We start from the raw sequence: 15,136 nt of genomic DNA, 5'->3' as shown, positions 1-15,136 counted from the left end.
ACTATTTTAGACTTGTGGCAAGAACAAAAATTGCTACCGTATATACTCGAGTATAAACCGACCCGAATATAAGCCGAGGCCCCTAATTTTACCACAAAAAACTGGGAAAACTTATTGACTCGAGTATAAGCCGAGGGGAGGAAATGCAGCAGCTACTGAAAAATTTAAAAAATTAAAATGGTCGGAGTTTTTGGGTGCAGTAGTTGCTGGTGCTGGGGAGGGGATGTTTTGGTTGTCTGTCTGCCCCTTCCCTGACCTTGAGGACTGAGATTTTTTTCCCCTACTTGGAATTCAGCCTGGCTGAATTTAGGGTATCTGCAGTGCTCCTATTAACCCCTTCCCGACAGAACAGGAGCACTGCAGATCCACTCAGTAGACCGGGCACTGTCAGACACAGGGAGACCTAATGTTTATGTGTTTCGCAGCCATATTCTACTTTTGTATGTATTCTAGGGAAAGGAGGGATTTAGAATTTTTTTTTTAAATTTTTTTAAAGCTTTGTTTTTTTCCCCCATTATTTTAAGGGAGATTCTATACATTGATATTGCAGCTGGTCATAGACCCCCTCCCTAAAAAAAAAAAAATATATATATATTTTTTTTTTTTTTGCTGACTCGAGTATAAGTCGAGGGGGGCTTTTTCAGCACAAAAACTGTGCTGAAAAATTCGGCTTATACTTGAGTATATACGGTAATATTTTTTTTTTCTTTTAAACCCTAAAACACCAGCATATTACAGTACAATATCTCTTACTACAGCTTTATTCACGTCTCATACTCAGTCCTGCTACAATCTACTGAAGAACAACTCCCTGCTGATAAGGATAATTCATCTGGGCCTACTAAGCAATGGAAAGCCATGATGGAATGCCAATGCCCGCATCGTCATTCCATAGTGGCAGGACCGCGGTGGAAAATGAAGACGAATTTCTCTTTATTTTCCACCATGTGAAAATAACTTTAGGCTAGGTTCACATCTGTGCCAGAGTCTCAAATGGAGAGAAAGTCAGTCAGAGAGAAAACTCCTGCATGGAGGAGTTTTCTCTCTGCTGGTTTCAGTATTATAATGGCGGAAACCCGACAGATCCAATTATAACCTATGGAGTCGACAGGTGTCCGCGCTGTTTTACCGACCTGGGTCCAAGTTGTTCAAGTCCACTGGTGGACCCCAAAGACGGAAAACACATTCACAGGTATGAACCTAGTTTTACGGTTTCATGTAGCGAGATGTGTCTATGCTTGTGTTCGTCACTCACAGGGCTCTTCATCCTACTCATCTCTCCCCTCTTCACAGCGTTTTACGTAACCTAATCTGTCTAAAACTTAATATGAAACAAATACTCTTTAAAAGGACATTGCAATTTCAATCACATTCTGTAAGCCAAAACCATTTTATTCTTCCATCAATTTAGTAGTTTGAGGGTTTGGGGGTTTGGGGGTTTTTTTAAACAAAGGCAGACATTTCTTCAATAGCATTATTTTGAAGTGCCTACAGCTTATTGCTTTAATTTTATTAAGTCTTTTTTAAAGGCTAGGAAAAAAAAAAGACCTATTCCTTTTATTCTGTGGGTCAGATTATGGCGATGCTCATTTTTTTTTTATGTTTTGTTAATTTCATACAATATTTATCTATCTATCTTCTAAAAGCCACAACTGTATTTTTTTCCACTGAAGGGCTAGTTGAGGGATTGTTTTTTTAGGCAGCGGTGTGCTTTTCATTGCTACTAGAAATTGATACATATATACTGATACATAGATACTGACACGCCTTTAAAAAAATAAAATAAAAAAAAAATTCTCCAACACATAAGACCTAACTGCTGGGAACCCCTTTGTCAACAAATTTGCTATTGAAAAGACTCAGAGATTAGTGCTCAAAATCTGTCATTTTTAATCTCAGGCACTGCAACATGTTGACTATTGGAAACCAGCGGCTGGTGTCATATGCAGTGTACATGTCCAATGGGTTGAAACTCTATTATGGAGAATTCCTGATCTTTATTACTATGTCCCAACGTCTATCACAGGCTTGAATTGTATCACATTTTATTGGCTATATTTATTGGCTATGAAGGTTCACTCATGAGATCGTTTCCTCTACCATCATTTCTAACAATGTTTCTATTGTATTGCTTAAAGGGGCTCTATCACTGCGAAAAGTCATTTTTAACTAATCACATCCTTGCATAGGCTTTAGAAAGTCCATTTCACACCTACCTTTAGTACATAGTTTGCCTCAGTGGTTTCTGAATAAGTCTGTTTTTATTCATATGCTAATTAGACTGTTGCACGATACATCGTGCACTCCTCTCCTGTTGTTTTCTATGGGAGGCTGCTGCGGATGATGACCCAGCTTCCTGTTTGCCTCACACACATAGGAGATAATAGAAGAGAGGAGGCTGCTGGGAACTTCCTATACTGGCTGGAAGCTCATTAGCATATTAATAAAAACGGACTTATTCAGAAACCACTGAGACAATTTACATACTAAAGGTAGGTGTGAAGTAGAATTTCTAAAGCCTATGCAAGGATGTGTTTAGATAAAAATGACTTTTCCCAGTGATAGAGCCCCTTTACGTCTTCTGCATATTTTTACAATGTGTAAAAAGGAAAAAAAAAATGTCTGTAGGATAGAACAATTGCACCAGCAAATTTACGTTTTACTTTACAGTTTTGCAGGGCACTTTAATGGGTGTTAAGCATAATCCATCTACCACACAGCAGAAAACTCATTACATCAACTCCTGTAGGTTTTTAGAGATGCATTCAGTTGCAAAAACATACAAGAAAAAAAAAAAAAAAAAAAAGAGTATACAAAACATAATTTTCGCAATAAATTTGGCAACAAACCTGCTGAGGAAGGGTCATGTTACCAGTGGAAAATTACAGAAAACAAAAGAAGGAAAAGTTAACACTTTGTTGGGGGAAAAGAATGAAAACAAGATCTTTAGATTACATACTGCATTGTGTAACCATAATAATGAACCATTTAATTTATTTTAAAATACATTTTAGTATGTTCGATACAATGAGTTTGGGAATCACTTTAAATTAAGAATGGAGAGGTACTAGTCTAGTCTGGGGGAAAAAAAAATGTCAAAAACTATAATATATTTATACAAGCATATACTGTACATATAGACAGAAATATGGTGCCGGGCTGCCCCGGAGAGAATAACTCTATGCACAGAGTTGCATTTGCATTGCCTTGCAAAAGTATTCAAATCCCTTGAACTTTTTCACATTTCGTTTTCTTACAACCACAAACTTAAATGTATTTTATCGAGATTTTAAGTGACAGACCAACACAAAGTCGCAGACAATTGTGAAGTGGAAGGAAATTGATACATGGCTCTCAAATTTTTAATGATATAAAAAGTGTGACGGACATGCAAAATTATTTAGTATCTACTTTGTAGAGCCACTTTTCACTGCAATTACATCTACAAGTCTTTTGGGGTATGGCTCTACCAACTTTGTGCATCTATAGACTGAGATCTCTGCCCATTCTTCTTTGCAAAATAGCTCAAGCTCAGACAGATTGGAAGGAGAGTGTCTGTGAACCGCAAGCTTCATGCCTTGCCAAATCTGGAGCCACCAGAATTGCCAGAATTCCTTCCACGTTGGGTTTGAGGGTGTGGGGGGGGGGGGGGGGAAGAAGAGAAAGAGGAGGGAAAAAGTAAAGGAGTCAGAAATCTGACCCGGGAATGAAAAGGTGATTGATGGCAAGGATCCAGGGATCTTGAGTCCCGGCAATGTAGGAAGGAAGTAGGAAGGTCCATATATGGAGTGCCCCACTGGTAGCAGAGCTGAAAAAAAAAATCTTCAGATTGAGAAACCTTTCATGTGGCTTTTCTCATGGCTAAAATAATCCACCGTCAAACTGACCACGCCTAAAGGTGAAGAAGGCAGCAACATGATGTTATGCTCAGCAAAGACACCGGGAAACCTCTTACATTGTTACTCAGTCTTTGGTGCCTTGCCCCTGGTGGTTTAAGCGGGCAACCATGCAGGTGTTGCCAGTCCACTTTGTGACCAGGAGAAATTGGAGGGAGGAGAGTCCAGTGGGATGGGTCTAGAAAGACAACCTCAGTTCCAAGAAGCTGATCAGGGAAGAGATCTCCTTGATCAAGTGATCAAGGCTGGACGAGAATCTGTTATAACAGGGATAGATGGCTAGCTGAGGATGTTGAATGTGGTATTGGGCATACAGGATTGCCTCAAAGGCAGCCATCATTATACCAGAGATAAATGGTGCAGTGGAAATTCCTGCAAAGGTGGGTGAAAACCCAAATGAAAGGTTCAGATCTTTGGGAGAAGAACCCTGTCCAAATGAGTGTTGAGGATCATGCCCAAGAACTCCATTCACGGGGAAGGCACAGTGCAGGATTTTTCCTCACCGATCTGAACCCGCAAAGGAAATACAGAATGACTGCAATGAGGTGGGGTAATGTCAAGCCTGAAGGGAAGTGCGACAAATTGAAAACAACGGTAATCTACCGCAAAGCAGAGCAAGAACTGATTGGATGAAGCAATGGAAATATGGAGATTAGTGTCACAAATATAAATGGAAGAAAAGAACTCGCCAGGCACCTGGAATGCCAAGACCAAATGCAATCTGTAGATGTGGACAAAATGGATGAACCCCTTCAGGTGGAAGGAATTTGCATATTCTTTACATGATCATGTCATGTCACATGATCATGCAATGAAAGCTATTCCACACAACCCCCACATGCACATGAATGGTTGGCCGTGAGTTATTGCTGCAGATTTTACTATAGCTTACAAAAAAATAGTAAGCTGGGAATTATGAGCATGTCAAAACTTTACTTTCCAAAAACACAGCGGTGGATATAAGGCCACATGGAGGAGTCACAATGTATCTGTAAGCTGCACCAACATGTTTTACTATAAATCGGTGCAGTCTCTAAATTGATTGTTAATAGGAACACAGTTTTACAGCTAATGCAGTTTTACCCCGTATAACTGTGAGACCATTAACAATGAAACTGCTACTTAGCGACAAAATTAAGCTTCTATTAACAATGTATTTAAAGAAAACGGTGGCAATTTGCAGTTTTACATCACTCCATGTGGCCCGATACTCCAATAGAGTCAGACCATGAAGAATGCATGACACTTCGTGGGAAATAAACACAGCCCACGTTATCCAAATCCCCATTGATGAAGTGACCATGTGGCTCTCCCTCTCCACAGTTAATATTAAAGGGGTTGTGCCAACAAAGCAAGTTATGGCCTATTCCAAGAACGGGATCTTGTCTCTCCAGTGTGAATGGAGCGACAAGTAAAATATATACTCCATTCATTCTCTATGTGATTGCAGGGGGTAGCAAAGCTCTGTGCTCCTGTGGATAGGTCATAACTTGGCACAACCTCTTTAGCACAAAAGAGAAGAGACTACCGGTAGCAATGGGTTTATGCTGTTGGCAGTAAGGGAGGTGAACAAGTGCTGCACACTGCTTTAAACAGAAAATAGTCTGAAGTAGTGACATGAACCATTGGCCCCTGCTTTTAGTTTTGCTGTGGGAGTCCCAAACACTCTGCTAGGTGTGTCTCTGGTCAGACTTTGCAATGTGGATTTTCTGGGAAGACTTTTTCTTACCAGTAAAAAGAGTTTGCCATCTTGTCCTTGAACACAGAACCTGAAGGTGCTTCTGGAGGCTGATAATTCCATAAGAAGCCGGACAATTATCCTCTCCACAAACTGCTTCCTGTTGAAACAAAGATCAGTCTTCACAGTGTGTGTCTATGTTAACTATCATTGGGAAGACAGGCAAGTTAATGGTAAGTGGTCATTAGGACACAGTAAAACCTCTGCATTATCAATTTTCTTTATTTGCTGTCAGCACCCTACTGTACGGTATGGAAGCCTTGCTTTCTCGACATAGGTAACAGATAATGATGAGTCCCACATTCTAGATTATATACACCTCACGAGGAAAAGAAAGCACTCTCATTTTTGGAGTCATATAATTAATAGTTCAGTGTCAAGAACCAAAGCAGGTTAAATCCCCTCCAGTGCGGTATACGTCATACTTGCCCTATATTAACAGCTAAAGCGCTGGTACCCATGAGAACTACCACAAAACAGCAATTAAACTTCCTAAGCATTGTGGATGAGTCGAATGATTACTCAGGTCGATATTAACAATTTAAGAGAAACTCAAATGGGTTTCCAATATGCCATGTGTAAAAGTAATTTACCATACAAAAACATGGCTGCGTCACACAGCACTGGGACAAGGTACCCTAGACAGACAAGGCAAATGGCAACCCCCTTCTACTAGTGTGTGCGGTACACATAATAAACGGTAAGCTCTCTCGAGCAGGGCCATCACTTCTATTGTTTGCAATATCAAATATTGTTTGTTCATGTAACCTCTGCAGAGTATGTTGGCACTATATAAATAAAATGATTATTATTATTATAAATGATGTGCTTTGGACCATTGATTGCTTATTTCGCTCGTCACATAATAACAGGATGCGGATTTAATTAATTTAATAATAAATTGTGATTTAATTGCCCCAAGCCACCTTCATATTGCCACTTGCCTGACTTCACACCCCAAACACACTCTCTACCTCTGGTTCAAAGAACTCTCACTTTTAGGCTAGGTTTCCACAACAGATTATAGAAAGGAATTTTCTTCAGCTTCTGATTCCTTTGCAGTTTCTGACCCTGTGGATCACGTGACTGGTTTTTAGATAGGCCAGCAAAACCAAGGTGTAAAATTGCACATTTCGGCCATAAATGACTATGCTTAATTTTGCTGTGATCTAACAGCACAGTTAATGAAAAAAGGCTCCATTTACCTGATGCCAGATGAAACCATGGACGTGTGCGAGGGCTTGCTTCATCAGCATTATGAATTCATGCTATTCTAATTATGCAATTATCATTTATCTTCTAGAGAGTACAATTCTAGAAGATGAATGATAAATTCCCTAGAAGTAGGTCTTTGGAGTGTGGGAGGAAATTGGAATAACTAGAATTATTTTTCTCCAGGTATTCCAAATGTCCTATTCTGTCTGTGGAAGCCAAAAAACAAAACAGAACTGCTTCATCAGTGCCACTGACTGGCTGAAGGAGATCTTGACTAACTGCAACCAGAAAGTGCTTTCTTTTTAGTTCACAGAACACTAGTAAAAAGCCGCGGAGAGGCAAAAGATGCTCATGGGCGGTCACTTTGCAAACCCATTCAAGTGACTGCTTGGTTTCCATACCCTGTCCAGTTTCTCGGGGCAGAAGTGATTGTTTTTGGGTGTAGTTTTTATGGCGTTCACTGTGCAGCAAAAGAGAAGCTTTTTAATGTGTCGATAGCATGGGATAAATTTGATATTTTAATAGTTCTAATTGAATTTTTGACATGGCAATGCCAATTATGGTGTATTTTTTATTTTTTTTTATTTAGCTTTATTTCGGGAAAGAGTTAAAGAGAACCTGTCAAATTGAAACTGCATTTGAATCTGAAGGCAAGAAGTTATAGCGCAGGAGAAACTGATGCAAAGTTTTATGGATAAAGATTCAGTAAAACTTGCAATTTGTCCATTTAAATCTCTGTTCATCTCTGCTCTGGGCTTAGGAGTCCTGTGAGTGGTCTGACAGAGATAACACTCACTCACTCAGTAGAACAGACTACCAGTCTCCTATATGACCAGATGCAAATCTCCTCAAATAAGATGCACCCTTTGCCAGGATGTGTGCTTGGGAGAAAATGTAAACTAGGTCTTAAATACATTTTCCCTATCATTTACACCAAATTCCTGGTGTAATTGATGGTAAATCTGGCAGGGTCAATGGTCCCGCTCCCTACACACATTCACTAAGTCTTCTTTTTGATAAAGTGGCAGAGATGGCACAGATGTTTTGCACAAAAAATTGTAACTTTTTATTCCTTGCATGCCAGAAAACAGCCATACAAGGCATAGTAAATCTGGGCCAATATGTTCACCTTGAAATCATTTGGTATGCTTGAAAAGATGGCTGAATCATAACTTCTGTGATGTAGTACTTGACAGCATCTAAAAAGAACAAAAAAAAAAAAAGAAAAAGAAAAATTAAAAAAAAAAAAAAATTGTCTTAAAAAGTGGAACTTATATGGTAACAGTTGAGACTACCTTCTGCAGAATGCAAACAGATAACGAAAAGCCATACGCTTTGTCTATGAAATCATGGATTACAACTACTGACCATCAGAAATTATTTTTTGTACTCGTATAATGGGTACACTGCAAGTTTACAAATTATTTAGAGAAAAATTAGAAAAGAATTTGGGGTGGGCACTCACCGTAAAATAGTCGGCAGATGATACTTGACACTTCTCGTATGTAAAAACAAAGTCCTTTATTGAATGCGGATAAAAATAATTATACAGGGAGGGAGGAAAAGCATTATAGGCACAAAAAAATTGCCATTTTTTTGTGCCTATAATGCTTTTTCTCCCTCCCTGTATAATTATTTTTATCCGCATTCAATAAAGGACTTTGTTTTTACATACGAGAAGTGTCAAGTATCATCTGCCGACTATTTTACGGTGAGTGCCCACCCCAAATTCTTTTCTAATTTTTCTCTGAAGAACTATGTGCTATGTATTAGGGGTTGTAGAGCACCACCGTTAGCGGTGTGCAACTGGCATATTAAGCCGAGAAGGGGGTTTAACAGAGGAAAAGGAGAACGACCTAAGCTACAATGTCTTTGTATTATATATAGCTGTGCCGTCCGATTTCTTTCTTCATAATAAGGACTTTGTTACAAATTATTTACTTGAGACCACAGGAACGCCTTTAAAAGGAACCTGTCAGCAGAACACCCTAAATCAGCCCCAGTAATGTATCAAAAGCAATCCCCTTGTTATTGCAATGTGCAAAACAGACGTTTTATTAAATAGGCTGCTCACTTGTAGAAGGTCAAGGGAGTGGAGAGTGAGACGATAAATTCAAGCTCTCCACACCCTATGTGGTTTGATTGACATCCCTTACAGCAGACCTGGGCATTGTATGGCCCAGGGGCCACATCCAGCCCTCTAACTGTCCCTGACCAGCTGGCAAAGATTGTAGGATAAAGGTAGATGTCAACTGGTAAGTTGGCTAAAGGACCTTTGAAGAGGAAATCAAAGGTCCTTTAGCTCACTATGATATGAGAAGACTCGTTAGTGGGTGGAGCCACACAAGACAGTGTGGTTCTGCTACACAGAAAGAGCAAGCTGCCGGGAATGGAGTCTGATGGCATATAAGGGGGAGAGAAGAGTCAGCATGTGTGGGCAAGTGGAGGGAACTGGGGGCAGATGTAGGGGGCAGTTAAACTGAAGGCAGTTGGAGGGGACACATTAAACTAGGGGGTAGATGGAGGAAGATATTAAACTTTGGGGGTAGATGGAGAGGGACATATCTGCCTCTAGTTGTCCCCAGTTTAATGTGCCCCTCCAACTAACCCCCAGTTTAATCTCCTTCTCTAGTTTCTGCTAGTTTACACTGGGGCACGAGGAGAGGGACTTAATACTGTGGTACATTTGAAGGGACACATTATAATGTGGGGTCATATAATGTTAGGGTGACAGTAGGAGGATTATACTGTGTGGAGGCTAAATTTGCTGTAGCACGCTAGCCCTCTAGAACTGTTTCAATTTCTCATGTGGCCCCATGGGAAAATCATCACTATACAGCTTTCATGAAATCTTGAACATGTGCCATAGTGATGCACCTCATGGCGGTGTGCTCTTGAATCTGGCACATGTGCTTTCTCTGCATGCAACAAGATAAACAGGGAACATGAAAATCAAGGGTACACAGCCATCAAGCACATCCATCACATGGCACATGCACAGGATTTCAGTAAAACTGGTTAGGGACGTTGCTCTACTCCAGGATGTGATTAATAAACCACAGAGAAGATGGAAAGCCTGACTCTATACAAATGATGAGCATTGTGAAAAAAAGGACTTTTTGTACATATCGCAGTAAGCCTGGGTCATAAGAAGGAAATTATTTTTACACTCTCCAACTGCTTTATAAAAAGGTACTGCCGACAGGTTTCCATAAAAGAGGAGCTTTCACCACCTGCAATAATTCAATCTCTTTGTATCTTTTTAACAGGCAACACTCCACCGATTCCAGCACAGTTGGAATTTTTTTCTCTAGCCCCCGTCATTCCCTAGCAACAAGTGTAGGTATTTTTGATAGAAAATAAAAAGAACAGCACCGCGCAAGCACCTAGTGCATTATCCTTTGACCATATACACTAGATAAGTGTAGACCTTACAAAAGTTGGAATTTGCAGCATAGCACAACCATCACCAGGATGTGAAAACATTGATATTTGAGAGGACCAAAGGTTCACCAGTAGATTAACGAAAAAATATGCCCTTCATCAGGTACAAGATTTCTCTGTCCACTTGGCCAAACGGACAGAGAAATCCTTCACCTGATCAAGGGCATATTCTGCCCAAAACGTGTTGTGATTTTATTGAAAGTGTCTCATTAAAGGATTTGTCTTGCAAGTACCTCTGGTAAGTGCGGATATTTTTTCATTAATCTACTGGTGAACCTTTGGTCCTCTCAAATATCTATATATTTTTGATGTTCTATTTCAGCTATATAATGTTAACTGATAATAGTCTATCTTTAGTCATCAATATGGGGCATAATACTGTTACATTAAACTCAGTAATAAAACAATAATTAGAGAGCCTTCTAATGGTATACAAAATGGAGTCTTAAAGAGGTTGCCCAGACTAAAATGTTATGTATTAATTAGGCCGGTGGAGGTGGAAGAAAAAAGAATTTGCTCCAATGCCTCCCAGCACAGTCCGTTCCTGCAGGTCCGTGGTCTTCCAGTAGAAGTCTCCTGCCACAAGTGACCACAGCGGCCTCAATAAGGGGATGTCACACCCAGTGAGGAATTCCACTGCAAGAAGACAGCCGAGCAGCAGAAGCGTACCGCAGTCTGGACAACCCCTTTAACTTTTAATGAATAAAGATAATGTGAAACTCTGTTCCAGAAACAATAAATAAAATCTTCCATTGCTAATAATGATAAGAATTTAACTGGTGCAAAATGTTTTATCAAAAAGTGACATGTTAACAGGTAAAAACAAATTAAGATCTTCCCATTTTTTGTTTTTTATTTCTCGCCTTCCAAAGGTCCAACATATGGAACTGCACTCAATTCTGGTTCTGTGTCACCACCATTACCCTTAGTTTTCCTTATGAAGCAATTAGAATCAATTTACTCACTATTAACAGCACCTACTTTATATTCTTATATACAAAAAAAAAAAGAAAAGAAAGAAAAACGTCTTTACTCCCGAGACCATTATCAGAACCATGGCAAATCATTAATGTTCTGTTTACTTCACTTACGTAGTAACTCATCTGAATTCCAACATGATCAGTAACACTTTATGTGATTTCTGATCATTCAGCCCTGTACAGTATTTACAGAGAGACTATGGAGTTACTAGAAATATAATCTGGGTCACCAATGCCCTTGACAATGAGTGTGTGAGTCTACCGGCTTCATTGAAATTGCAACTCGCTGATCAATCATCCACTATGACTCTCGGGGGTTTAATTTGGAAATAATGAGCCATTTAGAAAAGGCATTCAATGAATATCACATGCTACGTTTGTTCCCCAGTATAAAAAAAAAAAAAAAAAAAAAACGACTATAGGAAGTGACTTGATGTACTGGGAATATGAAAACTTTGCCTTATCTATCCTTTACAATACTACAGCTTATGTAAGTAGCAGCTGGCCATGTCCATAACAAGAAAGAAAACATGGCTTTTATTGTCAGCCTGGTATTAGGATTGTTTCTCTTCTACATACCTGATGACACTGTCTCTCCCAGTATTGCTTTGCACCGCTTGCAAACGACTTTGGTATTTTCCTTTGATTTCTGCAAGCCAGAAAAATGTCACGTAAATGTCACATTACACCTTTCGTTAAAGAATGTATAATTTTATATATTCTCTCTGGAGGGCGGACTGAACTTTATTGTGCTCATCCTCTAGCACTGACATTCAGTGACATCTGCCTTGTTCATATTCACTTGTCCAAACTCACCATGTAACAGAAAATGCTGGCACAATGTATTACCCTACAATGCTGCTCACAAAAACTGGTATATTCTATAGTCAGAGTCACTTTACAGATTATGGTAAAATCATTTTTGAGGATTTTCATTTATCGGATTTCATGAATTGCCTACCTGTACATTAATTCTTCTCACGCTAGTTTAAATTTTTTTTATTTTACATTTGCATACCAAAGCAAGTCATTTTTTTGCCATTTCCAGACAGATATTATATACATTTCCCATTTAAGAGTCTTAGAGTAAAACTTCACATAAAATAGCCAATGTGTTAACTTCTCCCTGTTGAAGTGCAGAATAAACTACAAGCAGCAGGGCTCCCTGCCATTTAGCTCCCACAGGAAGATATGATCTAGCACTGATATGTAATATTGTCAAGGAAAATGAATAACATCATTTCACCCACAAACTTCCTTCGCATGTTATTTGATAACACTTCTCGGCACCACTAACTGCGAGAGATTAAGAATCCCCTTCTGCTTGAAATAAACCTCTTCTGAGATAATAAAGTTATACTGGGCAATATAAATGTACCAATTAGTTGATGTCATTAACACTAATAACTTACTGAGGCGTTTGCATCACCGCAATGAGGAACAGATGACATCTCATTAGTGTCTCTAGGGGGGTCTGAAATATTTGCTTTATTCACCAAAAGGAACGTGTCTCCCAGAAAGCAGTCGTTAACCTTGGGCAGGCAACTTCGATTGGCAAAGGGATCAGGGTGGCAGCACCATTCTTCAACCAGTGAGCTCCAGTTTTCACTAGGCAGAGGAAGTACTCGGAGAAATTGCCTGGAACCAAACCAGAGAAAGGCATTCAGCACTTCAGAGCATGACAATAAGAAAAAACAATTATACTATTACGACAAGTAAATTCGTTTGTTATCCCATTTTCCATGATTTATTCCTCATATAAATTCAGGTACTTGCCAGTCTACGAGGAACCTTAAATGTAACAGTTTTCTATGTCTGAGCCCACAGCTGACAGTGTATTCCATTCTACATACTGTACATACTTCTTGCAGTATAGCCTCCTTTCTACTTATAAGACTTTCTTGATCTTCAGATCTCACCCTGTTTCTTCTTCTATTCTTTGCTATCAATCCCATAAAATTAAGCATAGAATCACACGGACAGCTATAGCCAGTACCATCATTTAATCCTAACGAATGGGGGGATCTGGTGTCTGAAGTTAGGGTGAAAGAAGTTCAGTGGGTTTGACAAAAAAGCTGACTGGGGGCAATCTTACATTACTACCAAATTGTTAGATTGTAAATGTGTAACGTGCTGTGTAATATGTGGGGGCCATACATTTATGCGACTTTAGAAGGATGAATTTCATGGAAATGGGGGAGTGTTTAAAAAAGGTGAAATAAAAGGGGGCATCTTAAAGTCAACTAAAAAATGTCAGGCATGTAGCAAAAGTAAAAGGAGAAAGAAACCGCTATGGTTTACTAGAGAAGAAAGTAATATAGCAAAAGAAGGCCCATTGTGTGTGTCCAAGACACACATAGTTCAAGAAATGGTGCAGCTTCTGCGCTGGGATTTCAGTAGCAGAGAGGTTTTCTGATTACAGACATAACTTGTACTAGGAACACACTATATTGTTACTGGACAAAGTGGAAAACAGAATGATAGTATATGATAGACACATTGGAAGGCAGCAGACAGATGAGGGAGGAGCCCTATGGCTAAGAGTAAGGTAAATGCCATTTCCTTAAACAGTATTATTTTGAGGAAGGAGAATCAGCAGGTCACCTACTTGCTACCATAATTATGGCGCAAACGCCTTTGGATTTGTTAAGAAGGTGTCCAGGGGTGCTTCCCATTGGGAGATGGCGCAAAAAATTATGTTGTGCTGGTATAGGACTCCTGCTCAATTGGCTCATATGAATTCCTCTACTTCAAGGCTATGTTGGCAGGGCTGTGGTCGTGTAGGCTTATTTGTTCCCATGTGGTGGGAGTGTCCCCCAATTCAGGCGTTTTGGGTAGCAGTGTTTCAGTTCATGTCTTCCATTGTTGATCTCCCTATTCCTCACTCCCCAGGGTTAGCGCTGTGTTTCTTGGATTCCGGCTCTTTTCCAACGGGTACGCAGGTTGTCTTGGGCCAAATAATCCTAGTGGCTAGGTCCATGATTGCCCGACAATGGAAATCAGCATTATGTTTGACTGTAAATGAGTTGTTCCATCATGTCAACCTAGCTTTTATACTGGAGCATATGCTGGCCAGTAAAGGGCACACTTTTTCTAAATTTCAGACCAAATGGACCTTTGGTCTTCTTATGTAAGGAACGAAAGGGACTCCCAACCCCGGATTTTGCCTCCTTCCTCTGGAGCTCCCTGATAGCAGCTTTTCTTAATTGAGTTAGTGGTGACTGTACCGCTGGGCACATCCTTAGTCTTTTGACCGAGATTTAAATTTTATATGCTGTGAACGGAGTTGGACGTAGATAAGTGTTATTTCTATTATGTTGTTGCGGTTATTATTTTACTGTTTTCTCATATCCAACCTCCCTTTCATTTTGCCCGGCTCCCAGATCCAGTTGAAGCGACTTTGAGTTGTCGACGGAAGGAGTCGTACTTACTCATGTGGTATGCAGATGTTCTTATTCTTCAACTGTACACTGGTATTGTATTTCTGTCTAATATGTATGATGTCACTCCTTCCATGCTATATTTATGGTCTGTTGTGGGAGCGTGTTATTATTTTCCCTGCATTCTTTTTCCTTTCCTGTATTTGAAAAAATTTTCTCAATAAAAACTAAATTTAAAATAAATAATTATGGCGCAAACTGGATTGGCACGTATAGCTCAACTACGATCACCGACTGGGAAGCTAGTGAGTCGTTTTGAGCATCCTCCATAAATTTTTTATTCCCAGTTATGCTCATCTAGATTTTTGGGAGGGGATGCTGCACTTGAGGATTATCTCTCTAGGATCACTCTAAGTATGCTATCCATCGAGGCAAGAAATGCATTGGAACGCTCTCTGACCCTGACTGAGATGGAAGCTCTCC

General features: G+C 39.7%; 1 protein-coding gene across 2 annotated transcripts in view; it reads right to left on the bottom strand.

The window, feature by feature from the left end:
- The window catches only part of UBE3D (ubiquitin protein ligase E3D), a 144,155-nt gene that overhangs the window by 96,370 nt on the left and 32,649 nt on the right, over positions 1-15,136 (bottom strand). For both annotated transcript variants that reach the window (XM_075268260.1, XM_075268261.1), the window contains exons 4-7: positions 12,686-12,911; positions 11,853-11,922; positions 7,979-8,048; positions 5,626-5,734 (exon numbers count right to left, since the gene is read on the bottom strand). In XM_075268260.1, the coding sequence (XP_075124361.1) occupies positions 5,626-5,734; positions 7,979-8,048; positions 11,853-11,922; positions 12,686-12,911 (475 nt within the window). The remainder of the gene's footprint in view (positions 1-5,625; positions 5,735-7,978; positions 8,049-11,852; positions 11,923-12,685; positions 12,912-15,136) is intronic.

This window comes from Leptodactylus fuscus, chromosome 3 (genome assembly GCF_031893055.1).
Source record: "Leptodactylus fuscus isolate aLepFus1 chromosome 3, aLepFus1.hap2, whole genome shotgun sequence".
NCBI lineage: Eukaryota > Metazoa > Chordata > Amphibia > Anura > Leptodactylidae > Leptodactylus > Leptodactylus fuscus.
The sequence above is the reverse complement of the archived record's forward strand: the minus strand, read 5'-3'. Positions and strand labels throughout refer to the sequence as shown.